This window comes from Paramormyrops kingsleyae, chromosome 12, assembly GCF_048594095.1.
Source record: "Paramormyrops kingsleyae isolate MSU_618 chromosome 12, PKINGS_0.4, whole genome shotgun sequence".
NCBI lineage: Eukaryota > Metazoa > Chordata > Actinopteri > Osteoglossiformes > Mormyridae > Paramormyrops > Paramormyrops kingsleyae.
This window is the reverse complement of record NC_132808.1, coordinates 21,193,869-21,221,850: the sequence shown is the minus strand read 5'-3', so window position 1 is coordinate 21,221,850 and position 27,982 is coordinate 21,193,869. Positions and strand designations below refer to the sequence as shown.

General features: G+C 47.0%; 2 protein-coding genes across 5 annotated transcripts; one reads left to right on the top strand and one right to left on the bottom strand.

The window, feature by feature from the left end:
• Positions 1-458: 458 nt before the first annotated feature.
• On the bottom strand, positions 459-17,060 carry zdhhc21 (zDHHC palmitoyltransferase 21). Of its 4 annotated transcripts, none has more exons than XM_072697666.1 (9): positions 16,913-17,060; positions 16,221-16,530; positions 12,147-12,309; positions 11,856-11,954; positions 10,012-10,123; positions 9,162-9,300; positions 8,101-8,217; positions 4,705-4,748; positions 459-3,777 (listed from the first exon to the last, which is right to left on the bottom strand). In XM_072697666.1, the coding sequence occupies exons 3-9, from the start codon at positions 12,298-12,300 to the stop codon at positions 3,645-3,647; spliced, it is 798 nt and encodes a 265-aa protein (XP_072553767.1). In that variant the 5' UTR covers positions 12,301-12,309; positions 16,221-16,530; positions 16,913-17,060; the 3' UTR covers positions 459-3,644. The 4 variants fall into 4 exon arrangements, with proteins under 4 accessions (XP_072553767.1, XP_072553768.1, XP_072553769.1 ...); XM_072697667.1 differs by having other exon boundaries at positions 16,909-16,937; XM_072697668.1 differs by lacking the exon at positions 16,913-17,060 and adding an exon at positions 16,707-16,751.
• Positions 17,061-17,229: 169 nt separating this feature from the next.
• plaa (phospholipase A2-activating protein) lies at positions 17,230-27,774 on the top strand. The gene is made up of 14 exons (XM_023820942.2): positions 17,230-17,495; positions 18,092-18,285; positions 19,165-19,265; positions 19,392-19,512; positions 19,930-20,097; positions 20,819-20,954; positions 22,785-22,954; positions 23,675-23,829; positions 23,979-24,198; positions 24,313-24,378; positions 24,837-24,926; positions 25,701-25,808; positions 26,679-26,846; positions 27,104-27,774. The coding sequence occupies exons 1-14, from the start codon at positions 17,242-17,244 to the stop codon at positions 27,670-27,672; spliced, it is 2,520 nt and encodes an 839-aa protein (XP_023676710.1). The 5' UTR covers positions 17,230-17,241; the 3' UTR covers positions 27,673-27,774.
• The last annotated feature ends 208 nt before the right edge of the window (positions 27,775-27,982 follow it).

The window sequence follows — 27,982 nt, the reverse complement described above, 5'->3', positions numbered from 1 at the left end:
AAATGGAATCCAGACAGTGGTTGGGAATGAACCAGCGGATACAAAGCAGACGGCAGACGCGAGCAGGTTGAGGTGAAACGATGTAGTCAAAATGTTTCCAAAATTGCCAAATTGTTTGATAATGCTTTACATTAACTGTACCTTCATAATGCATTCATAGAACATAAGCAACATGTATGTATACCATAACATCCTAACATACCTGAATAGCATTAATATATATTAATAACAAACATTATATGATTATACGATTATAGAAGTTTATATTCAAGTTGTTAAAGCATGTTAGGATGCTATTGCATACGTACCTGCTGCTTATACAGTAAATGTTAGCAGTGTGTTGTTGATACTTCCTCTTGACTGAAATTAAAAATGATTACATCCAATTTTACCGTGTACTTGAACGGCACGTACTTTTTGTTGCCAGAACGAAAAGCTTGGAGTGAAAATACAATGAGTCGGTGCTAACAAACCATTTATTTGATATATAAAAACATAATAAATTACATTTTTAATATATGTGCCCATAACAACAACAAAAAAAAAAATTAAGTCCCCAGCAAAAAATAAATAAATTAAATTCAAAAACCTGAAACATCAAAAGTAAAAAGAAAACTCACTGAAAATGACATTTAGTATGACACCTGAATTTGTCGAGAGACATTTAATACAGTGTGTGGAGCGCAATGAACAGTCAGTTTGTGGTATGTGAGGAAGTAATAGTAAGACGCAGCCCGTATAAGTGTTTTTCAGAATACAGCAAAGTCACGGCCTCTGGGCAGGCCTAAGTGTGACCCTGTCCAATCAAACGAGAAGCACGCCAGCTCCAGCCAATCCCTGCTTTAATGCTCTCTGCAGCTCTCTACCTATTGTTGCTGACCGCAAAGGAAGCACAGGGACCACAAGTGTCCTTCACCACTTGGTTTTCCTTATGACAGCAGTTCATGATGCAGCTCTCAGCCAAGAGTCAGAGTTCAGATTTGTGGCTGCGTGACACAGAGATGAGGGGCCTGTATTAGAGCCGTAATGGCGTCTTAGCCTGTTGGATTCTAGGCATTGGGGAAGGCAGTTCTGGTGTTTCTAACGAGGAAGCAAAACATTATTGCTTTTCAACTAATTATTTTATATTTATTTATATATATCCGATCCCCTTCTTACAGTCTTACCCTTTGTATATATATTAAAAAAAAAACTATTTGCTATAGGTGTCTATAATAATTGAAGTCTGTGGTGATATTACAATTACTAAATTTTGTCTGTACGACACTTAGCATTCAAACAATGTATTCACACATTGAAGCGACAGCGCTTGAAATCTTTGACATGAGCATTTTAAGATCACACGGGTAACGGTGAGGCTGATGGGTGGCCGTCATTGAAAAGATCATTGCGATCCAACGAAACCAGTCTTCTGGTTTCGTTGGATCGTACTCCTCCACCACAGTCATACCTGGCAAAAGTAGCAGTGTTTAGATATGCGTGAATCACAGGAGGTACGCCCTACATATAATTCAGGTCCAGCAATCTTAAAAAGCATTTTAAAATAATCAGGAACGGCAAGCAAACATATCCGGAACAAACATTACAATGTTTCATGGTGACGTTTCACATACAACCTACAGGATGCATTTTTCAATGCATTTAGAAATATATGTTGTAAAAATGAAAGTCACCAAATAACACACTTGGTAGCAAGGATACACATAAGACCACATAGAGCAACTTTACATCTCTCTAAGGAATTTTATACAAGTTTAGAGTTGCGCATTCTTCAGTATTCCATACTTACAAAGACACTTAAACTGGTACAGTGCAAACCAATAATATTTTTAAAATAACGGCACAAAAACCATTTTTGAAATACACCTCATATGTTAGTAACTTCCATGTATCACTCTAGACTCACAAGTCTGGAATATTGGGTTCGTTTCTCTGTGTGTACGGCAGTGGAGAACAAGGTACCTATTTTACCGATTCTCTGCAAGTAGGGCTAGAAGTGGCTACATCTGACTACATACATCTGAGTGGGAGTTTAGACCTAAACTGATGCAATATTTACTCCATTAAGACACAGCGTTAGGATTTAAATATGGAAAGCAGGAATATGAAATGTAGTGTACCGGTTATATGTTTACCCTAACATTCTTAAGGATAAAAAGAAAATGGGAAAAAGAAACTAAATCGAAGATAAAAGTATATCAATAAATTTTGCTATAGCAACAAAAGAACATAGGTATGATGTTTAGGTAAGATGTTATGGTGATTTGAAGGTTATTGTGTCAGGAAAGGCAGTAAACACTGCAGCCGAAATGTTACTACACCACTATTAGTTCTACCAGTTAACTGCACGCATCAAATACAGATATTACAGTCTTTGGTCTAGTGATCAATGGGTTGACATGCACCACCAAAACAAACAATAAGTTAAAGAAAGTTCTAGAGGCACTTCAGACTATTGAGTGATTATATTCAACATACAATGTCAATAAAGGAGTTAATGCCCATCCGTCTCAATATGCTTAGTCCTGCTTTTCTCTTGTCGACACCATAATCGCCACTCAGCTCCTCTTGGAGAACTCAGATCCACACCTCTCTACCGTCTCTTAACAGCAAAATGCCGATTCACCCGTATGCAGAGACGTCAAGAAAACAAACATTAACATTCAAATTAAGGGTCATTGCGAATGAGGAGGAAAAATGTATCATCATGCTCGTGTGCATGTCAGTGGCTAATTGTGCACGCAAGGATGTGCGCGCACACACACACACACACACACACACACTCTCAAGGATCAAAACATACCCCTGCATACAGTACCATCCAACCTTCCCTGAAACCTCCATCAGATAACAGCCAGAGTCCAAGCTCGGGAATTCTCTATCCTAACATTCACGTGTTATCTGGTAGAGTGGAGTGTAAACATTTAAAAAGAGAAATAAAATTAAAATCTTTTCCTGAATAAGAATGTGACTGAGATAAAAGGTGAAGATGACAAAGTGTATTTTGCAATATGACTCAAGAAGATAAGGGACAAACTGTTTACGTCGATCAGTGAAAATCGGCAACAAAAAAATCCATACCCTGTCCAACCGCTGGGAAAACGGCTTAGTGTGATGCTTATCTATGCATAAACAGGAGTGTAATCCTATTTTTGGGTGTAGGTAACGCTAAGGCCAACCCATGCGGCCCCAACTGCACATTAATGATACAACCCAGGGCCGCCGCCGCGGTTTATAACCGATTAGAAAAAGCAGGTGACATGCGTACCCACACAAGCCCTAAGCTCCTCAGGACGGAATCGGTGCAAAGGAAAATACCGGAAAACAGTGGGGAGGTACAATATGGTATAAACATAAAAGAGCATAAAAAAAGAAGAGAGACTGAGCTTAGACACGTTCCTTCTGGCTGGGTGAGAACGCCCAAACGCACAGTCAGCAAGGCCCCTCTGGAGCTGCTGTCCCGCACAGAGGCAGACAGAGGCAGCCATTTTTATCTTGGGTATAAATAAAGAAACATGAGCAGCGTGGAGCAATGGCGACGGAGAGTTGCCCGATCCTGCAGAGAAGCAGGCAAGATGGCAGCCAGCAGGGGGGGTTGCTGGAGGGCGGGGGGGTGGTGGGGAATAGCTGGCCCCTCCATCTGTCTACACGTGGCTGGGGTAGTGGTGGCTGGCCTGCAGAGGCCGTCTTCTCCGAAAGGGCAGAAGCCACAGGATCTTCCAGCGGGTGCCAAACACCTCGGCGAATGTCTGCTGCCACGGTCTCCTGGGCGTCTTCCTGGAGGGGGGGGGAGGGGAGGTGGGGGGGTAATGGTCAGGAGCTGCGGAGCCCGCACAATCGGTGCACATTCACACCCTCCACCCCGAGATTCTCATACTCTCCGTGGCATTAAATTACACACCCCAACCCCCCCCCCCCCCCGGGAGACCACTAAGGTGTGCATGACCGGGATGCCACCAGACACAGCGCATGGCCCAGCGGGCCCAGAGAGACCGAGACAGTCACAGTCCCACTTTCAGCAGACATGCGAGAGTCTCTCCCCACTGTCCACGCGCTGACGCACAGTGGCCAAGTGGCCGCTTCACAGAAGGCAGCGTGAGATCGGTTCATGCAGGCTGTCAGATACAGTCCCCCCACCACACACGCACATCAGCCGTGCGAGGAGCTGCATGGAGGAGGTTCCGTACAGCCGCTCCTCCCCATATCTGAGCATCAGACCTCTGGGAACAAGATGCTCTTTTGAGCTCCTCAAGAATCAAGGCTTATCTGATTCCAGGCAGAAAAAAAAAAAAAAAAAAAAAAACTCACAGAGACCCAGCTCACACACTGTATCGTTTTTAGGTGGGTGTGACATACAAAAACCCATAGGATTGATAGTTCCTGATTTTTCAGGTCTTGTTCCACGGGTTACGCTTGCCAGAAGATACGATAACCAGGAAACGCTTGTCCACCCAGCCAAAATGTACACGTGGTTAATGATGAATTGAGTTCTACTGTGATTTAAGTGCTTAACGCATCTATCTATTTCTGGCAAAAGAATACAAGAGAGGCGGCAGCTGAAGGCTTTGAAAGGGGAAATTCAGGCTTATAATTCACAGCAAGCGAATACAAGCAAGGGATGTCAGTCAAGGTCAAATTATTGGCCCATAGAATATCCAAAGGCTCAGGATTCAGCAGATCTATCTGTTCACCAATGGTACTCACATTTGGTCCAGGAAGTGGGACATTTTCTCAATGGTGGTTGTGTCCTGTGAGAAATGAAGGTGACAAAAAGGAGATTAATGACAGTAAATAGGCCATCGTCAGTACATCACATCACTGTCAGGAACGGAGCAATCAGAGGCTCTCTCACCAAATTATTTAGATAGCGGGAGCTCAGGTTCAAATCCAACCATTAAGCATTTAGGCCAGAACATGTGAATACTGAATTTTGAATCAGCGTTTGTTGAGGGTAGCGGCAGGGCATGTGGATACAGTCTCTGCGTGATAAACAGGTCCGCAGGCTTTTTCGGTCCACATGCAAATGTAAATCTGCAAGCCTTCTTTTAATGAGACCGATTACCAAACCAGCATCGGCGGTAATTTATACAATGGGGACACCATGGCAAACACCGGGGAGAATCCTTTATGACTTCTACCGCGCCAACTTGGCATCCAGAGAGGGCAGCTGCTCGCAGACAATGGGATGTGCATGTTGAGGCAAATCCACACACCCCCCCCCCCCCACCTCCCCGTACGTGAAACGAAGGCGACGGAACGGTCCAAACAGCCAGTATGTAAATCGCTCCGGATTAGTGTTGCTGAAAGAGCGCGGGAGCCAAAAAAATGCAGCTCCAACCGATGGGGACTGCGGTAGCAAACTGCACCGTGTGACGAAACACAACCACCGGATTGGATGGGCGGCAGCCAATGAGAGACCAACACTTGGGAAATTTGTCTTACAGCCAATTGACCCCCCCCCCCCCCCCCTCTCCCACCTCCAGCCCCCAGCCCCAATACAACCACCAACCAGTCCCCACACTCTGGTGTCAGACCAGATGTGTGCATTTCAGGCCCCGTCGATGCAAAACCTTAATTTCCATCTTACTGACGACTCGGGTGAGTGCAGAGTGAAGGACGCACTTCTCAATCCGATGTTGCAGAGCTCAGCTGGGGATTAGGAGGGGGCCCCTACCTAATCAGTGGATCTCAATAATAATTACAGCATTCGGCTGATGTCAGACACCAATGCCTGCAGGTGGAGTGGAGGAGAAGACTGACACGTTTACGGAGTTAGCTTTCGGGAGCACGATGGTACGAGCGAACCAGAGAACCAGTGCGTCTACAGCCTGGAAGCCATCGCTCCATAAGTAAAGGGTTGGGACACCCATGACAGGACAATCCCCCCCCCCCCCATCCACCCACACACAGAGAGAGCATCCAGAACGCCCCGGGCAACAAAGCGACTCCCATACACAGGGAACATCTGGAACGAAAACCCCCGCACGTCCTCCATGGAATCTTCTTTTTAAGAAACGTAATCCCCTCCAATTAGACCCCCCCCCCCTCCCCGATTATCCAGAGCAGAAACGTGCCTCAACATCTGGCGGCGCCTGGGCCGACGGATCGGGTCCCGTGGTGGCGAAGAAGACGAGGGTATCTGTCCTTTTAGAAGGTACCAGTAATTTCTAATTATTTTAACTGGGTCACGGCTAATCCTCTTTGCCAGCCCCCACACGATGTCATCAATTAAAGGATCACAGTCAAAAGTGATTATCGAGTTCCCTCCCCAGCTCAGGCCGACACGACGGACTCTCCTCTTGTTACTGCTCCAGCCCCCGTACCCCCCTCCCGTAATGACGGTAACGGAATGGCGTTTGGCCCGCCTTTGAGGGGTACGGCAACCCAGGGCACGACGGACACAGAGATGCATCTAAGCCCCCTCCCCACCCAGCCGTGACCACTAAACTGTGTCTAGAGAACCAACGGGGGTCCCGCTGACCCCCGCACAAAAACCGGACTCTGAATACCGTGATAATGCAGCTTTGTGTGGGACCTTGGAGAGGGGGCGCTAACGCCGGCTGCTAACAGGCTCAGGTCCAGCTTGGTGCGGATTTAGCCCGGGAATTAGCGCGTGCCAGTGGCTAGCGGCTTAGCGTCCCATCAGACTCAGGACTTGTCAAGGTTTATCACCAACACAGCAGCTCCTGGCTTTGCTGCTCTGGGCTCAGCGATGAGACGGGCGCTTATTGTTGAAGGCTAAAGCCAGTAATCTCCTCCCATTACAACACAGGGGAAGCAGGAGAGAACTAAACCAGCACAAAACATGTAACAGGACTACAACAGCAGGAGCACATCCTAAGAAATGGGAATTAACAGAAACAATAGGTTACAAAAGTCCCCCGACTGGCTATACTGACATTTAAAGTGTTTATGGAAAGTCTGGCATGCTGAATGCAGATCAGGTTCACAGTCAGCACTAGATCTAGCACCAGTTACGATCAAGGACAGGTTGGTGTGGAATCTACAGGCATCCCTGACCACAGGAACCCAAGAACCTAGACTCAAAGTTTGTTGTACAGCGTGCACATAGACTGCATAGACCACAGACACTGAGGAACAGGCAATGCAGATACTGCACAGAATACAGATACTACACAGACCACACAGCACAAAGCGCAGTTAGAGCACAGAGCACAACGCATATGGCACAGATACTGCATAGAGCAATTAAACTGCACAGATACAGAACAGAGCAGAAACAGTGCGCAGAGTACACAGCACAGATACAGCACAGAATACATAGACAAAACAGAATACACAGCACAGAGCACATAGCACAGATGATGTAGAGAGCACAGATACTACACCAAGCGCATGGCACAGATACAGCACAGAGCACAGAGACAGCACAGAGCACAGAGACAGCACAGAGCACAGAGACAGCACAGAGCACAGAGACAGCACAGAGCACAGAGCACAGATGCTGCACCAAGCACATGGCACAGATACAGCACAGAGCAAATAGACTGCATGAAGCACATGGCACAGATATAGAACAGAGCACAGAGGATGCACACAGCATATGGCACAGATACAGCACAGAGATTACACAGCATATGGCACAGATACAGCACAGAGGACAGATACAGCACAGAGCACGGTTGCTGTATCTGCATCTTGGCTCAGGCAGAGCCGGATCCTCAGTGGGGCCTTTTGTTACTAATGCAGCAGGTCTAGAGACCTCGCGACTCACTGCTGCGCCTGTGACGTTCGCCTTGCCGTCCCTTTGGATGACACTACGTGTCACATCAGGGTGACCGCAGAGACCGGAAGGGCTCCCCCCCGCACGGCGGCGGTGGTTGGCATCGTCTCGCCCGCCACCCCGCAGTCTCCGGTTTACCCAAGTGCAAGCGAAGAGGAGAAACCCGACTGCTGAGTCGTGGGGGACAAAAAAAATACCAAAAAAAAAACACCGTCCGGCTTGAGTGGGACGAGTCCGGTCATAACACCATGGGGGCGCGGCACGATGCGGCGGTCATGGCAAAGGAGGGAAGGGACTGCGGGGCAAGACATGGGAGATGTAGTTTTATTAAGAAGGGAAGAGCGGAAAAGCCTTACAGCAAGGATGCCAGTGATCTGGGTGTAGAAGAGGCTGCTCATGCCCCCCAACATCAGCAGACCCATGAATGTGGAGATGCGCAGCAGCGCCAGCTCATGGCCGGAGGTGAACTGCTCCTGGAAGAGGAGGGGGGACAAGGGGGGAGGGGGACAGGCAGCTGGTCAGTCACTATGATGTGATCCACAGCCAGGGTCCCCACACCAGATCTGGGGGTGTCTACCAGCCCGACTGACAGCTATACCCCCTCCAACGGTACCCTTAACACCCCCCCGGCCACGCCCACGTTACACACAGGGGACGCAGCAATGAGCTCTAAGTCGTCTCTGCACAGTCTCCTAGCGCCAGGAGATCAAGGCAATATCTCGCCCCAGCAGCCGGACCCGGGGCTATCCACCGGCCGCGCCCCCCGCTGTCACTGCGTTGGTTTTTTTGTTTTGTTAAATCAAAGCTTTGCTTGTTAATTTAAAAGATCAGGGGCAAGGAAATAAACAAACAAAAACCGGAAATTACGGTTCACCGCGGCTGCGAGGCCACTGTTAGCCGGACGTGCCGTTTCCAAGCTACCGATCGTAAAGTTCTCCACGCTAGACGTTACAGCCACTCCGGTCCGTTTCACGCTTTCTCCCCGTCAGCCGAGCGGGCCGGGACCTCGCAGCCGCGCCGCTCCGATTCGCGTCTCCGGGGAGCCCAGGCCTGACAGGTTAATTAACATGCCTGTGACACGCGTGCACCGGGATCCTCCGCGAGTGCCGCCGACACCTGCCCGTTCCGTGCCCGTCACCGGGACGCGAGGTCACCCGTGCCTCATGCGCAGCGCCGGGTGGCGCCGACGTGCCACGTGACCTCGGGCGAGGCGAGTGACCCCCAGACCGGGCAGCTAACTGGTCTGTGCTGCCAGGTGATAATTAGTGGCAGCAGGCACAGCGATCAGCGTGCCTAATTTTAAAAGGCTGTAACTGTCTCCGGCACACTCCCCCCTCCATCTCCCACACACACGTGCACAAAGACACACACACGCACATACACGCGCACGTGCACGACTGGGCGGGGCTTCACTTACCGGGTCCACCCCGCTGAGGGGCTGAAAGTAGTAATACTGGCAGAAGTCCAGCACCAAGGTGAACAGGCTGAGCACCTGCGTGTAGAAGCAGAGCTGCAGGAAGAGCCAGTGGTTGTCCTCCCCCACGCAGTTGTTGATCCTGAAAGCAGGCAGAGCAGGGCGGCGGTCAGAGCTCCGCCGGGCCCACGGCGGCAAGGCCGGACCGCGCCGGGAGCCGGGAGGGCGGCAGCACCTCATGCCGCTCGCCATTCCGGCCGATGACAGACAGTCACGACTTGCTGGATTAAAACAAGACCCGTCCTTCTCTGGCAGGGGGGCCCCTGGTTACCCGATAGGCCCCGGGCTGACATGTGATGCACGCTGCGACCTTATTAGTGCGCAATTACGGCCTGAAAATACAGGAGAACCTGCATCTGAGTCTGAGGCCACCTTTGGCTAGAAAGCAGTCGAATCAGTTTACAGTCAGCAACGGGGTAAGGCATTGGGGGGGGGGGGGGCACCCTGTTTATCTCCCTGGTCAACCCTCAGGAGAGCCCAGGTGAACACAACGAGGCCGCCATTTTGGTACGGGGGGGGGGGGTCTCTTTCTCCCTGCAGGATGCTCCCGGTACCAGTAGAGGGCAGCACTGGGTTTGAGTCCCCTTCCAGCAGAGGCAGCCCAGTAAACCACATGCAAGCTGCCTGCCACTCTGGTGGAAGTGAAGTTGCAGCTCATTTCGGATTAAAATTCTGAAAACTGTGCAGAATTTTGCGGTTTTAAAATTTTCGCTGACTAAACCGCTCGAAGAAACACACGTTGCTGTCCCAAATACCACAGTAAGGACAGCAGCTCTTGCTGAACCGGCCTCACCAGGGACAGTGGTGGTCCATCCTGCGCACGCAGTGTCCGCAGCGGCTGCAGTGGTGGGACCTCTTCGGCCGCATCAGGTTACACTTGTTACACAGCTCCCACTGTTCACGCTCTGCAACAAAGACCATCGCAGTGGATCACAGGTCATGTGACCACGATCACCTGACCAACACTGGAGGTTCTCAGAGAACATCCACTTAAAGTGCCATGTGATGCAGTCTGCATTTTTAGTTTATCGTGTTTGTGCGGGGAACCATTCCTATGTACTACAAAATGCTGAATGATCTTCACACTTTAGCACAGAAACAGCATCCTCTCCAAACCTGCTGTACTGATCTGCTTTTCATGAAATTCTCACTTTCTTTGAAATTTTAGAAAAATCCTCATGAGCAGCACAGTCCTGAAATTTTTTTTGTCATTATCAAAATACAGATCAGATATTATACAATACTGCCCTCTGGTGGCTTTGCTAAATCAGCGCAGTTTGGCCACAGTACTGCAGAAGGGATAAATTGATACTTTGCTGCTAATTACCAGTTAATGACTGCTGGGTATTTTTTTTAACTTTCTAAGCTCCCAGGAATCAGCAGTTAACTACAGTCATGAACTAAAATCTCTGCACGTCTGGTGGAAAGTTAAAGACGAGTCGCTTCTCCGGGATCATCGGCTTATGTGTGCAGTTTTCTTTCTTTATCGAGGGTTTGGCGGCAGGAGAGTCAGTCCTGAGAGTCAGTCCTGAGAGTCAGGCCATCCGAGGCTGTTAGGTAGTTTCACAGCCGGCCGTGACGATGACGATGCTGCGGAGCAGATGCCCGCCATCGAGCTTAGCATGTAATCCCCGCAGAAGGTGGCTGGGGTTTTTCTCAATAATCCTTCGGGTGAGTCCCTTTCTGACCAACGCAGCGATCTTATGCCCCCATAATCTGACTCACTGCACAGCCAAGGGCCTCAAATCCTCATGAGATACGTGACAAGCAGGATAAGTGACACTGTGGCATCCAGGGTGACAGGAACAATCAAGGCACAGGCCGGAAAACAAAATCACAAACTCATTATATCACCTTAATCGCTTTAAGGCATCTATACAGACAAAATATAAGATGCACTAAAAACATATTTCCAAAATAACTACATCCCAAGAATTCACTGCTTTAAAGATAGTTCAGTGAAGCAACCCTTTAAAAACAAAAAATATCTGCAGTCAGAATAACTTAGCCAGTCACCAAAAAAAATGTTTTAAATTATTCACACGAATGAGGTAATCAACTGGTGGCAGAAAAATACACTGCATTTTATCAAAAGAAAATAGCTGTCAAGATAAGTATCTCTGCAGAAGATCATATAAATAATAAAAGAAAAAAAACTACTAAACTAAAAAATAGCAACAGCAAAGCTACTTATAGAAAAGTAATACTGCAATATGATACGATATATAGAGCTTATTTTTTCTTGCTTGCTCAGGGCCAATCATACAGTTAGAAATGGGCCAGAGCTCTATAAAGAGCAAAAACAGAGCGCAATGTTCTCCTGGGTGAGTTTGTAAAATATATATATATTTTATTTGGTTCACAGTATTTGTCTGAGAATTGCAGTGATTGAATTGCCAGTGAAATACAGCTTGAGGTAAATAGAAAAAGGGTGTCATGTGACTAACCGGGGAACTCGGGGGCGAATCTAAGCCAAGGCCCCGTTTCGGTTCTTCTGCGCGGACGTTCCATCAATAATTCACACACTGAACAAGCCCGTTATGAAGATGTCAGGTTTACTGGAAATGACATCACAGCGGACTGGTAGAGAGCTGCCAGAGGGAAGCGGGTGGGGGGGTGGGGGGGGGGCTCGCTTACCGGAATGAGGGATGTGAGGGTTCTGGGGAAGTCGGCCAGGATCCGCAGTGGAGGCCCTGAACAGGGCGGAGACACAGAGCAGCGATGCCACGTAGTAGCCTAGCAGAAAAGATGGCCATGAGGAAGAATCCAGCTACCAGGCAACACGAGCGAAACGACGACGGCGCCAAATCAGCCCAACTGCAGACAACGGTATTAACCGATAGCGCCTGGGAACAGAAGACTTTTAATCCATGGATCGTGAGCATGTGTGAGCCAGTGAGGCAGCAGGGTCAGTCGGGAGGTTCTCACCTACGACCACGGTCCAGGGGATATGCCCCTCGTACAGGTGGGGCAGCAGCACCAGCCGAGGGATGAAGAAGGAGTTGTAGAGCCAGATGAGGAAGACGAGGCTGACGCAGAGCCAGCCCATGGGATCCACCACGAAGTGCAGCCGGGGCTTCATGCTGGAGCCCTGGTGGGGAGACCGGCGATAAAGTACCCGGGGATGAGAGACCACGCCCCGGAGCACTTACTCCATCATGGGGGTAAAGTGCCCGGCTGATGAAAGGCTCGGGCGAGACGGTAGGGATGCTCCATCGCCATAGAAACCAGAAGCCAAAGTACAAGATCTACATAAAGGCTCACTGACGCTGAGATAGGATCTACAGGCCAATCAGGGACATTTAATACAATCAACAGCTCAAATCCATACCCACCCGTCATCAACGACGATGCTAACTATGGCACAAGCGGCTAATAAACATGCTCAGTGTCTTGGCTGTGGTATCCATTTCTAGGTAGAGAAAGTGTTAAATATGAGTTGTGTGACTTGAATCAACCCTAGATGCACCGTTGCAACATTCAGCTCTTCTGAGTTGCAGAGATCCATCCATCCACCCATCCAGCAGCTTATCCTGGACAAGGTCTTGCAGGAATGCCTCTAGACCAACCCAGGCAGCGTAGGGCACAAGGTTGGGGCGAACACCCCCCCCCACAGGATGGCAGTCCATCGCGAAATACATACACGCCAACACTCACACACACTATGGGCAATTTAGAGACACCAACCAATTAGCCTAATTGTGTGTCTTTGGGCTGCAGGAGGAAACTGACACGACACGAGGAGACCACAGGGGTGTGAAGCAACAGCGCTGCCCACTGAGCCACGGTGCCTCCCCGAATCACATATCATGCAAAACCAAACCGTTTTGTCGTTACATACAGCTCCATCTGCACGTCACACGGAGCGGCGAGATCCCTGCCTACAGACAATGGCTTGTAACAGGTGTTTTCAGCTGGGTCTGCGATAATCGCTTCCCCTGGGCCAAGAAGTGGCACAACAGCCCACTTAAACTGCGGGGCAAAGTGGAGGGGGGGGGGTGTTTTAACACATTCCAGGAACACATTTTGAGAGCAATGCTTTCCTACCCTACACAACAGCGCCGGGAGGGATTACGCGACACATCGACTGGGCACACTTATGCCATCCCAAAACATCGATTGTAACCGTTTCGCTTCTAAAGCGTCAATATATCTGAAAGTGGGTAGGCAAGCAGGCATGGGAATTCCAACAGAATGAACTAGCAAACACGGTTACATTTGATGTGCTCGACATACAGAGAGTAACCTGGATGGGAGTCCATAGTGGTGCTGAAAGAGCCCCCCAGTTGTACTGCTACCACTGGGAGACCAACATTTTAACTAAACTGCACAGCCAGCGAAAGGTGCATGAATGCGACACACCAAACATGCAACCAGCTGAATTCACATTGACTAGATTTGGGCGGTATTACGGTTATATAGCACACTGCAGTATTTTTAAATCTCTGCCACAGAATACTGAATGCCACGGTATAATGTCTGGACGATATGACTGTATGAAAATTAGATACTGCCCAGGTCTAATGTTGGCACATAGACCCAAAACAGAATGCCCTATGACTGAGAACGTAATATGAGGTAGAATTAATAATAATTAATACTTTACTGATCCCCGTGGGGAAATTGTCTTTACGCCTCCCTCAATTTGCTCTATTTTGTAGAGTAAGTTGTCCGTGATGGGCAGCCACTCGTAGCAGCACCCAGGGAGCTGGGGGTTAAGGGCCTTGCTCAAGGACCCACAGACATGCTGAGGCTGGGTTTGAACTGGCGACCTTCTGATTACAGGCACACAGGCTTAGCCCACTGAGCAACACGCTGCCCCGAAATTGAGGAAAGTCTTCCAGTCAAGCAAATCATTTTATGTAAGCACTTTCCTGTGCGTCTGTCTAGCTCAGGGATGGGCAATCTTATCCGCAAAGGGCCGGTGTGTATGCAGGTTTTCGCTGCAACTCCCTAATTAGGTCACTAATTAGAGGACTGATTGGCTGAAGAGTCCTCACACCTGGGTTTGAACAGCTGACCTACAGGTTATCCCAAAAACCTGCATACACACCGGCCCTTTGCGGATAAGATTGCCCAGCCCTGGTCTAGCTGCAAACCAACACCCCTTAATACCGCACAACTGGAAACACAGCAGGTCAGGACACCCTAAGCAATCCGTCTACATTTCCACGAGACCAGCTATGGTGCCACCCTGTGCCAGGGGGAGGAGAAGGTCTTTACCTTTCTGTGGTTTACACTTCAAAGCCACCCCTGCCATCAGGGACCTGTGGGTTAAACTTTTTTTTTTTTACATGACTATTGCCAACTATTGTTAAAGCATAAACACTGGTATGCTTCGTAACGGTTTAAGTATCTATTTGATTACTCTGCACAGGTTAGAATTGCTCCAGTTTTGTAAATAAGAAAACAAGATATAATAGCTTAACTTTTAAACAATGCTGCCAAATTTTATTAATTGAAAATACATTTTGTACTGTACAAATCAGCCTTTAAAACAAACAACAGGCCACTACTGACATTTCACGTTCTGCTGCCCTTTTTGTTTTACATATAGGTGTGTCTCACTGTGTTTGCTCACAAAGACATTCCAGCTCCAAGTCAAAGCTCTTTTTTTGCCACTAACAAAAGCAGCTGAAAACCCTTTGCAGTATCACTAAATCACAGTATCTATGACTGCAAATTAATCCACTTGTGTGACAGCTTTATAAATCTGCTCTGGAATAAAATTCCTTATAAGGCTGAGTTGTTTTTAAGGAAACCCGAAAACTTATTTTTAAGTCTTTGCAACTTTATACTCCAATACGACTTTTTCTTCTCAAACTATAAATTTACATGTTCAGGAACTGGATATCTGTCTTTTTTTAATTATGTGAAAAGAAACAATCTGCCTCATACTGTCCACCTATAACCGTGTATAATCTAGGTTATACATTGTAATTTAATTTACATTCGGTGTCAAAGCTTTGTCACCCGTGAGCCCATAACGCAGGTTATCATATTTAAGAAAGGCATGTTAAGTACATCACTGCTGAACAACAGCCCCGGATTCGAACTGACAACCTTCAGGTTATAGATCAATCTTTTTACCCACAGCAAAGCCACAGCGCTCAGCAATCTCAGAGCGACCTGGCAAGCATCATGATTAAATTAGATTAGATTGGATGGATGGATGGATGGATGGATGGATGGATGGATGGATGGATGGATGGATGGATGGATGGATCCATCGATCGATCAATCAACTAACCAGATACTGCAATAATCGGTTCCACTGGTATAGTGCGACTAATCAGGGGGACGGTTTATGTCTACAGTCATCTATACAGCTTACGAAACATACCCTCCTCTATTTTGAAAGGTGTGTATTGGCAAGTATAAGAAAGTATAAAACACTGGTGTGCGAGTTATTATAATCATTTTACCTACCTATTGCCTTTAATCTCAAGCAAAATGCAATAGCGTTATTTAGTCGAACAGTTTCCCCCACTCTCCGACTGTCATAGCGAAAACGTTACCCAACCAGATAGCTGATGTCAGCTAATATTGCATAATATCTCCAGTAAGCACTCCTGTTTTACTAATGTATAAAAATGTCATATTTATAAGCAGAAATGGGATTAAAATGAGTCTGGAGTCCATAACCTAGGTTAGCCGGCTAGCTAACAGGTGCGGTATAATGCAGGTACTTCTCCGCATCAGCGGAACCTGGCCGGTAGCTGCGCCGGGGACAGCCGGACCCCACCCTCACCCAGTCACGTAGGAATAGCCGGCATCGCTAGCTCCCAAAAACATGCCCGTCTGGAAGCCCTCAGGTAGCTAGTTGGTTACCTGCCCCGTGACATACGCATATTAGGCGGCGCCCCAGCTCAGCATACCCCAATTCATCATCTAAAGTCCGAGACTGTGCCGATAACGCAGCCGGCGCTATCCCACAAACATCCGCCTGATTCGCATGGAGGTGAAAAGCAGCGGAATAGCGCGGATGGCAGCCCGACTCACCGGATCACTCCCGATTGCAGTCCGGGCGACGTGTCTCCGCTCCGCGACCCGCCGGGCAGCTCCGGAAACGGCCCCTTATCACGGACAAAAATCACAGCTCGGGATATGGAGCGCAGCCCATCCGGCTCGGGCGGCGCCCTTCCCAAACTTCGCCGTTTTCGGCAGGGAATCTTTTTCACGGAAGTAATTCGCGTTTGACGCCCTTGCTCAGGTGTGATCCAGTGGGAGCGCCCGGGCTTGGGATCCGCAGCTATCGAGTAACAAGTCCATCTTCACCGCTGCATCACCTGCCACCCCCGCTAAACAACGCCTTTTGGGGAAAAATGTAACCATAACAAAGCAAATGTCATTTCATGCGAATGCTTGCTTCGATTGTCGAATTTAGTCATTCAATATTTCTGTGTCAAACATAAAAATAATCACAATAGTTTTTTACAAGATGCTTGTACATCTAGGCTATGACAGGTTTACATCGGGATATCTTACAGCAGGTGTCGCAATGGTTAAGAAGGGAACTTAAATCTGAACATGTTGAAGGTCTACATCTAATTTTAAAACCAACGTGTATTAAATATAAATAGTGTTACATAAGGAACTGCAAAACAGGCAATGAAAAGGCTAGAAAGTTAAAAATGGAAGATTTCGATAAAACATAAAAATAACAGGTACTAAACATAATCACACGCACCTACCTTACACCACAACCAAGGCTCAGATTATATAAACGTGATATAAACCAACATACGTTACTATAATTACAATAAATACTACAGAGCGACCCTACCAACATGGCCGCCAAAACAGACTAGATTTTGCGAAAGATGTTTTGTGGGGGGAGGGGTTACACGTGTATAAGTAAAAAATAGTGATTTTTTAAAGCACATGATTAATAATTCGACATGATCCAAAGTCATTTTAATGACTTTTAACGAATGCATTTCAGTGAATTAAGTGAAAATGGGCATGGACACAGCGCTGTAAAATGATTTTTCCCGCCATGCATCAGCGGGGTTGTTGCTCGATGTACTTCCGGCGCGCTGTTGTTGCTGTGTCAGTTCCTTGTTACGCTGTTCTCGCTAATAATAGTAGCTGCAGCTCCTGTTACTTTGCTGTTGGATTGCACACAATGGCTTCATCTGGTACATACAAGCTAAGTTCTTCTGTTCCTGGCCACGAAATTGATGTAAGAGGACTTGCAACTGCTGTTTTCCCCGCCGGAGCCTTTGTGTCTGTATCCAGAGACAGAACCGGCAAAGTCTGGGTGCCCAATTCAAGGTAAACTGACAGGCAGGATGGGATGTATGGCTGTGAAGCGTTTGTTTCTATGTGCTTTAACTGGTTTAATTAGCCAGGCGGTTTAATACCAGTACAACTAAAACACTGTTGTTTTGAGACAGTCCAGTCTAATGAAACTTCTGTGTTTATCAGACCATTAAGCACCCCCAGACAACTAGCTGCTTATACTCGTTAGTTACAGTACATGCATAAACAGTTTTCTTTAATAAAGAGATTTAGCGCTTAAAGTAATCAATTAAAGGAAAGAGAATGATTTTTTTAATAGTCGTTAACCATCACGTGACTCATACACATGACATTTATTTTTTAGTTGTATATAGCCAGCATTCGTGCTAAACTGGCATATGAATAGTCATCACAAAAATTTAAATACCCTATTAAGACCTAAAACATTTCCGGAGATTATGAAACGGCACTGGTCCCGAGTTTTACAAGAAATGAATTTGCTACGTAAATTAATTACGGAAGTGCTATGATTTCTGCAGTGTTTGATTGATCAGCATATACGTGTTGTTTCTAGTTCAATGTAAGTTTAGTGCTGTCATCCTCATTTCTTTGTCTTCGTGTCTGTTCAGTCCAGACAGGGGGTTTACAGAAATGCACTGCATGAGGGGTCATAACAATTTCGTGTCCTGCGTGTGCATCATCGCTCCCAACGACAGCTACCCACGAGGCCTCATCGCCACGGGCGGAAACGATCACATCATTTGTGTCTTTTCCCTGGACAGACCTGATCCACTCTTTACACTCAAGGGCCACAAAAACACAGGTACCACACAGCGCCCAAGTGTTGACGTCCTCTCCAGGGTGATGTTCTGGGGTGTTATAGAAAATCCCTGAAAACACTGGTCCAGACTGAAACGAAAATAGCAGTATTTCATTTGAATTAATGGGCAGGCAATCTAATAGAAATGCACTGAAAATATAGATTAAAGCAGGGGTGGGGAACCTGTTCTGCGGAGGGCCAGTCTGGGTGCAGGTTTTTGGAATTACCTCTCAGTCAGCCAATTATAAAGCAGTGGTTCTCAACTCCAGTCCTGGAGACCCACTGTTATTGGCTGATTGAGAGGCCATCCCAAAAACCTGCACCCACGCCGGCCCTCCATGGATCAGGTTCCCCACCCCTGGCTTAAAGAGTAGAATGTTTTGTTTTCTAGTAATAGGAAAAGAAGCAGATCTGTGATTATATATTTGTAGCTGATAAATATTAATTATTAAGATTAAGATGAACTTTACTGATTGCAGTGAGAAACTTTGGTATTTACTGCAGCAAGAACAGACGAACGTACATATAATGGCAAACAGACAAGGTGCAAAGATGGTACACATTTACAAGTAAACGTAGTGCAAACAGATTTTAAAAGTACACAGTACACAAATAAAATATCCTGAAAACAGAATATTATGATAATACAGAAATTAATATTTAAAGATAAGATTAGTCAACTGAAATAATAAATTAGCAGGTGTATATGTGTAATTGGAACAGGCAGCAACAGACTTTTACGGTTTAACAAGTTTAATACACATTAAGAACCAGCTCTCCTCCATAATGGATAGTACAATGGCCTGAATGGGAAGTAGTGGATTTTAATCAGATTCAGTAAAAGGTGTTTCCGTTAACACTGCTGCTGTTTTGTGTGAGCAGTGTGCAGTCTCTCTGCGGGGAAGTTCGGGACACTCCTCAGCGGCTCCTGGGACACAACAGCCAAAGTATGGCTAAACGACAAATGCATGATGACCTTACAGGTGAGCAGCCGTGGGAGTTCTGTGCCTTAATACCACGCCTTTTATTTATTTGCTTTTACCTTGCAAGGTTTGTGGATTTTGCATGGGAGTCAGTAAACAGCACGGTGTCTCTCTCGCTGTTGGCAGGGCCACACGGCTGCAGTGTGGACCGTGGTTATATTGCCCGAACAAGGTCTTATGCTAACAGGATCTGCTGACAAGACGATCAAACTGTGGAAGGCTGGCCGTTGTGAAAAGACATTTGTTGGTGAGTCATCTGCTGATCTGTACTGGATGTGACACAAGGGCACAAGGCAGAGGATGTCCTTGATGGGATGCCAGTCTATTATATGGCACTCATGCATACATACACAACATGTGGGCAATTTAGGGAGACCCATTCTTCTAAACTCAATGTACATGGACAGGGTATCTGGGGAGAACATGCAAACTCCACACAGAGATCCAGGGGTGGGAATCAAACCCCCAGCCCTGGAGATGTGAGGCCACAGCACAACCTCAGAATCATAAAAATGGATTAATTTATGAATAAGCCAAATGTTGCATTTTGATCACACGTGACTATGTCAGTCTGCAGGTATAACATGCAATGAAAAAACATTTCTGTCCTTGGAAAGACGGGACGGTGACTTACATTGCAGATGCTTTATGATTCGCTCTGCAGGACACGAGGACTGTGTCCGCGGTCTTGCGGTTGTCAACGACGTTGAGTTCTTCTCATGTAGCAACGACGCCAGCATCAGGAGGTGGATGGTCTCGGGCGAGTGCCTGCAGGTCTACTACGGCCATACCAACTACATCTACAGCCTGGCGGTGTTCCCCAACGGACAAGGTGCCTCTCCGCTCTGAGGTTTGGGGTGGCGGGCACATTTGCTTATGAAAGCCTTGTTTCAGACCGATGACAAGTCTAAATGGATACGCAATCCTATTAGTCATAACTGGGAAAACTTTACTGTGCAGATAGATGGTACTGGGAATGTCTTTGTCTTGTGAGACAGTTTCACAGAGACACAGATAGGGTTGCAGAATTCTGGGAATTTTCAAGTTTGGAAACTTTCCATGGGAATTAACCGGAATATTTGGGAATCAATGGGAATAAATGGGAAATTTTGAAAAATTGCAGGTGAGCATATTTAATTTAAATGTAGTTGAGGAAAATAAGACATTTTGATGGCCCTAATAGCGATATCATTGTGTAACCATGTGCTTGTGAGTAATTACGTGTGTAAAAACATCCCAAAATAAGCATCTGCCTCAAAATGAACTGCTTCTAAGTTGCATTCATAGTTTGCTTTTTTTTTTTTTTTGCTGTATCTGACAGCTCGTGTGGAGTTCCACAGGGTTCAATATTTCCAAAATTCCCCAGCTTAACTTCTCATGGAAAGTTTCTGAAAATTTTCCATGCCTTTGCAACCATACTTCCCGTGGAAAGTTTCCAGAAATTTTCCACCCTTTTCCAACCCTAGACACAGATGCTGTTAATGATCATACATTGGGGAATGTGCGATTTGCACGTTATTTCTTCATCTGTTGGTGATGTCGGCTCCTTTCAGATTTTGTGAGCACAGGAGAGGATCGAACTGTGCGGATATGGAGGCGTGGAGAATGCACCCAGACCATCCGTCTTCCCGCTCAGTCCATTTGGTGCTGTTGTGTTCTTCCCAATGGTGACATAGTAGTGGGAGCAAGGTAATGGAAATGTGTACCAGCCACTATGTCCATGTTATGTTCATGAAGCCAGCATGGCTTTGGTGGAATGTGAGACAGGTTTTACAAGTGAACGTTTTGCGCATGTTTGGGCTTCCTTGGTTGACGCTGTCGTAGGTGCAGTAATGAAAGATCAGTGATAACATCTGATAGATACCTAGATAGCACAGTGGATATAAGGGTACACACTTGGGACCTGACAGCAGGCAGCTTGATTTCCAGGATTTGTTTCTTAGTCTTTAATCACTTAGTTATTCAATTCAGTCAATTGTCATATAGTGCCTGTAACAACAGTGTTGTGTCTAACGTGATCTACTCCCTAACCAAACCACAGTATACATAGAGTCTTTCAAACAAAACGGCAATCACTCCCTACGCACCAGACACACACACACACACACACACACACACACACAGCACATACACAGAGCAAAGCAGTCCGAGGGGCGCGCGAAGTCGTAAACAAAAACCGGGTGAAAGATCGAAAACCAGAAAGCAAACAAACCAGGGCAGAAGTACAGAGAAAGGGCAAAGCGAGAAATCGTAATCCGAGAAACCAAAACCGTCATACACAATAATCAAACCAATAAGCAAACCAAAGACAATCCAAAATATGAGCAGAGCTCCAACAGGTTCTTTCTGTCCGGCTTTTCACTTCCGCCGGACGGAAGTGACGGCCGGTCTTGCGGGGAATCGTGGGCGGGGGTCCAGGCGGGGAGGCGGAGCAAGGGCGGAGCCGAGTGGTCCTGGCCGTGGGCGGAGCCGAACAACAGCGGCGCGTAACAAACGTAAATTATTCAGTGTTGTGGAAAAACATCATTAAGACAGAATAATACAAAAATGAGGAAAAGGAGAGGAAAAATATTTACTGACGTATACTTAAGTCAAACTGTCAAAAAGGCACATTACTTGGAAGTGTCACATGAATAATGAGTTGTTGTGTGGAAGTTCCGAGCTTGAAAATCCCACTGACAGGCGAATGGAAAAAACAACCCAGCACGTCTTCAGTGTCTTATCTTTTGGTTGATCAAACGGAGAGCCTGTCCCAATCCTGAGAGTAGGACTCTGCTTATGGCCATTTCATTGGTCGGCCCGTGAATAATTTGATAAACTCGTAACACACACCTGGTCGATATACAGGTTTCTGATTGGTTCCCCTTCCTTAGGCTTCAGCTCAGTGTCCGGCCAATGCCAGCCCCCGTGTCCCTGATCACGACCAATCAATGTTCCTGTTTCCCTTGATTGATATTTCTTTTTAAGCCCCTACTACACCTAGGCAGCTATCCCCTCCTGCTTTGGGTCACTCTACCCCAACAACTCAATAACAAACCACTTCCTTCAATAAAACTTGTATGTCCAGCATAAAATGGAGCAAATGTTAAGTTAGGGATCAAATGGGATAAATGGAATAAATTCCATGAGTGACGCAGTGGTTAGCGCTGCTGCCACACAGCGAGATGGTCTTTGATGGAGTTTGCAAGCTCTCCCCATGTTCGTGTGGGTTTTCGCCAGGGGCTCCGGTTTCCTCCCATGGTCCAAAAGCATGCAGGGTAGGTTGATTGGTGTGTCTAAATTGGCCCTGTGTGTGTGTGTGTGTGTGTGTGTGTGTGTGTGTGTGTGTGTGTGTGTGTGTGTGTGTGTGTGTGCCCTGTGGTGTGTTGGCGACTGCCCAGGGTTGGTTCCCACCTGTGCCCATTGTTCCCAGGCTAGGCTCCGGTCCCCCCCACGACCGCAGTTGGGATTCAGCGATTTCAGAAGATGGATGGAACCACTCCATCACGCTTGTTCACTGAGTTTCTTCCTGCTGTTTAGTGACGGGACCATCCGCGTGTTCACCGAGTCAGACGACCGTGTGGCCGACGCCACCGACCTTCAGGCCTTCGAGGATGAGCTGTCCAAGTCCATCATCGATCCCAAGACTGGGGACCTTGGAGACATCAAGGCAGAGGATCTTCCCGGAAGAGAACACCTGAATGAGCCAGGTGGCCATACCTCGTCCAGCACACACGTCGACACGGCAGGAGACGGGCAATGGGGCTGGATTGGAGGGGGGGGGGTTGTTAAGTGACAGGCATGTGTGGGTGGGTATGTGTGAGTTTTGATAGCTTTTTCAGAGACTGTGTTCTTAAAGATCTGGCGAGCTACTATCCAGTCGCTTTGGACAAAAGTCAGATAAATGTAATGTCTTCTGATGAGCCACTCCTGCTCCTGGTATTTACCTGAGAACTAGTGCTTACCTGAGAACTAGCTCATCAGAAGCCAAGTAGGATAGAAAACCTATTGAATAGTAGCTCTCCAGGACCGGAGTTGGAGACCCTTTGTTAGGGTTAGAAATCACAAATTATAAAATATCAAGAGTCAAAACAAAGTTCCATAAAGACATTACATTTATCTGACTTTCGTCCAAAGCAACTTACAGTAGAGGGAAGTGTTATAACAAATCTGGGCCTCGATTCCAAATCCAGGCCATGTTTTCAGTTCTCCCAGGTAGGTAGTCTAATAATTACTGATTCTGACTGGCTGGAGGTTTCACACCTGGCTCACAGGTGGAGGAAGGCTGGAAAATCAGCAGTGCTCAGCCCTTGATTTTTAATAGGCCTGTGTTATAATTGACCTTTGAGTCGTTGGCGTAATGGTCTGCTACAGACCGATATGCCGATGTGTTTCATACGTGCCTGTCTGTGGACTTTCCCTCTTCCAAGGAAACCGGGATGGTCAAACGCGGCTCATTAAGGATGAGGGCAAGGTGGAGGCGTACCAGTGGAGCATGAGCGAGGGACGCTGGGTGAAGATTGGGGACGTGGTGGGGGGCTCGTCCCAGCAGAGCTCCGGCAACAGGGTCATGTACGAGGGGAAGGTGAGGGCAGCTTCGACATCTCGCGCGTCAGTCCAGAGAGAATTCTGACTCTAGAACGGAGCGCTTCTGTTATTCACACGTACCCCACAAGTGATGTCTGTGTAAATCTCGCTCTCCCCGCCCCCCCCCCCCTCCCCCCGGAAACAAAGGAATACGACTTCGTCTTCACCATCGACGTGAACGAGGGTGGTCCCTCCATGAAGCTGCCCTACAACGTGACGGACGACCCCTGGCTGACCGCGCACAACTTCCTGCAGAAGAATGACTTGAGTCCCATGTTTTTGGACCAGGTGGCCAACTTCATCATCGAGAACACAAAAGGGCACACCCTGGGCTCGGCCCAGCCCAGTACCATCGATCCATTCACCGGTAAGAGATCTGCGCTGCTGTGTGCTTTGAGGTCTTGTCCAGTTTGACATTTTCATTTATGTCCATAAATTTATTATCTTTTTTTTTAATGGTGATGTTTGTGCCGGCCATCAGGTTCAAATCGATATATTCCGGGGTCATCTGATGACAGGACAGGGTTTGGGATGGATCCCTTTACCGGTAAAGCTTTTGTGATGTTTTAAAAATCCTTAACTCTATGTTGTTTGTCTTCTCCTGTATGTTTTCTGAAGCCACTTCCAATAAGAATTCTTGGCAGAAATTCTTTTCCAGTGAATTGCCGAGTACTTTCACTGTGAATTATTGCTGAATCTGTGGCTACAGGAAAAATGTAAAAATCCAAGAATTTCACATAAGAAATTTACAAACGAGAGGAGGCCATTCAGCTCATGAAGCTCGCTTGGGGAGAATTCAACTAATAGCTTAAAGTTGTTAAAATCGTATCTAACTCTGATTTAAAGGAACCCAAGGTTTTAGCCTTCAGTTATATTGCAAACTTATTCAGTAACATTCCGGATTTTGAATCGTTATTTTAATTAAAATTGTAAATCATTTTGGTTTCAAATGCATTGGCTGTTTGCCGCTGCTTTGTTCTTATGGTCCTCCGCTTCGCTTCCCAGGTTCTGGCCGGTATATTCCCGGCTCAGGCACTGACCCAGTGGCCCCAGCGGCCCCAGTGGCCCCAGCAGGTGCAGCAGACCCGTTTACAGGTTCGAGCTCCAGACGCTGCCCCTTAAACGTACACAGAGGCTACATAAGCTTTAACTTGGTTATTACTGCAGCGTATGTTGATTAATACCGTTTTGGAACAATAAATAGTGTCAAGTGCACAATGCATGGATATGTAAGTATAATGAACATTTTATACAACAGAAAGGTTACAGAAGGACTTGTCCAGTGCTCGCTTTAAGTTGTATTTTAGCATAACTAGATCTTCTGGTATATTCAAGGAGGGTAAAGTTTTTTGTTTTTTTTAAATATATATATGTTTTCCATCACTGTTTTAATGAGGTTACTGATTCTTTGCAGAACTATTTCTGACTAGTGCAAAGGTTTTCGTAATTTGTCAGTAGAAAGAATGTGAAATATTTTATCTAGGAAAACCTTAGTTTCTTTCCACGCCAGCATGGGAGCTGTTGATAATTACTGAGGAGATTTTTTCCCCCCAGTGAGTATCTGTTTAGTGGCTCTGGCAGCACTAAAGAGAAAGTGGTGACGTGACCTTAGGAGCCGGTCTATGTCAATACAGCGGAGCTGTTCAGAGCTCGAAGCAGTGAAGCATTTAGGGTGAATGGATATAAACGGAATCTGCAGTGTATGCAGCATGTGATGGTTGAAGACCTCAGATCCTTATATCTGGAGTGGTTCACTAGGGCTGATTAGCAGATGCCTGAAGCGTTCACACAAGCTTTGTGGTGACAGCACTATGGTGTGGAAGGTGTGACCACTGGTAGGAATGTAAGGTTGGATCTTCCACTCCTCAGGTGGCAGTGCCTACTCGTCCACCACCCAGCAGCAATCCACCCTCAACATCTACTTCCCCAAAACGGATGCTGTCACGTTTGATCAAGGCAACACTACACAGATATTAGGTAAATTGGGCTTGCAGCCTTCAGGTCCCTCAGGATGACGTTCAGTCTTAATTTTTATTTTTTTCCTCTTGACTTTGCTTCATTCCTCAATCCCCTGAAAATTCCCTTCTGTGTCTCAGGTATGTCTCTGAAGGCAATGGGAACATAGCATGCATTCCTGTCAGGCTATAGCTCAGTCCTGGAGGGCCAGAATCCAGTACAGTTTGCATATTGCCTTCAAATACACCTTCTACACCTGGTAATTAGCTGGTTAAGATACGTCTGAGCAGGGAAATCTGCAATATGAGTTGGATTCCGGCCTCCAGGACCGAAATTGCACACGTCTTGCAGCAGTTGGCCACCATAGTCAGCCAAGCCTTTTTCACTGCTATGTCATTCCTCTTTAAGTCTGATTTATACTTCTGTGTAGAATCTACGCCATCGGTTGCTGCGTAGCCGCACACCGAAAAATCGATATGCGTCAGGCTACAGTGTAGACTATGTAGCTACGCAACTATCTACGGCGTATATCTTGGCTATTTGCATCACAGGCCTCAAAGGCCAAGCACTGCTGATTTTTCCAGCCTTCATTTACCTGTGAGTCAGGTGTGAAGCCTCTGGCCAATCAGAATCAGTAATTATTAAAGTAACTACTTGGAAGAACTGAAAACAAGGCCTGGACTTGGAATCAAGGTCCAGGCTTGAAGAGCTCTGGTGTAGATTCTATGCAGAAGTATGAATCAGCTTTTAGTGTTTGCGAATGACCCCTGTTTGGACTGTAGAAGATCCCACGGCGTAATTGTCAGCACCACTGGAGAGCCGTTTGCCGTCAGCATTTTTTAAGAGGAGGGGCAGGCCATTGCCCTGTGTGTGACGTCTCCCTCCCCACAGCCAAGCTGAAGGAGCTAAACTCCGGGACGTCCGAGGAGCAGCGGCTGTCAGAGCATTCCGTCACTCAGCTGGAGGCGCTGCTTCTGACTGTCTGTGACCAGCAATCCAAGCTGCAGCCCACAGCAGAGCAGGTGGACATCCTGTGGAACACCACACACTGGCCTGAAGGTAACTCGCACCCCTCACTCTCGATAAGGACGGTATAAAAAAAAAACCAAACAAATAAAACAATCTGGTTGTCATCGTTGATGCCGTGGACACTTGAAATCCTGAAATTGTGTAGTTAAGATGAGTCGTGATTTTTAGCCACGATGTTGTAGAATGAAATTGCTTTAAAATGAAACAAGGAAAAAAATGAGAAACTGAAACCTTTATGCCCAGCGGCGCAGATTGACTGACATTATGGTTATCATTTTGTGCCACAGATATAGTCTTTCCTGTGTTGGACATACTGCGTTTAGCAGTACGCCACCCAGTGGTTAATGAGCACTTGTGCAGGGAGACGGACGGCACCCAGTTCTGCAATCACATCCTCAGCCTGATGGTGCCGCAGGGCCGGCCAGCCAACCAGATGCTCGCCCTCAGGACATTGTGTAACTGCTTCTCCGGCTCAATCGGCCGCAATCTCCTGATGGCTCAGCGCGAGGCGATCCTTTCCCGGGCCTGTGACCTGAGGACCGTCCGCAACAAGAACATCCACGTGGCCTTGGCCACACTGGTGCTCAACTACGCTGGCAGCCTCCACCAGATCCAAGACCTGGAGGGAAAGGCGCAGTGCCTGTCTGTAGCTAGCGCCGCCCTTGAGGTGGTGCAGGACAAGGAGGCCATCTTCCGACTACTAGTGGCACTGGGGACCACTGTCTCGAATGACACCACAGCTGGGGATCTGGCCCGTTCACTGGGGGTGCAGTCCCAGATCGCCCAGTACACATCCACCTCAGACCCGGCCAAGGTGGCCGAGTGCTGTAAATTCGTTTTACACAAACTCCAGTGACCTTCTCCCTAACCCTACAAGCACCGTTTGTATATTTAACAGAATCAAATATGATGATGAATGTTTGACATGTGCTGGAATAAAACTGATGTACAAATTGAACCTTTAACCAAAGAATGGTGCTGTTTTCATTCTGCAGCCTTAAAAGGAGAAAGTTTGTGATTAAAACAATTGGATTCAGATTGAATTTCATAACTGACCTCATCAGTGTTTGCTTAGAGAAATATTTTTAGGCAGTTGCACCATGGTTAGGGAGTCTGTCCTCTTCAGCTGCCTGCAGTTTTTGTACTTTTGCTTCCCCTGCATATTA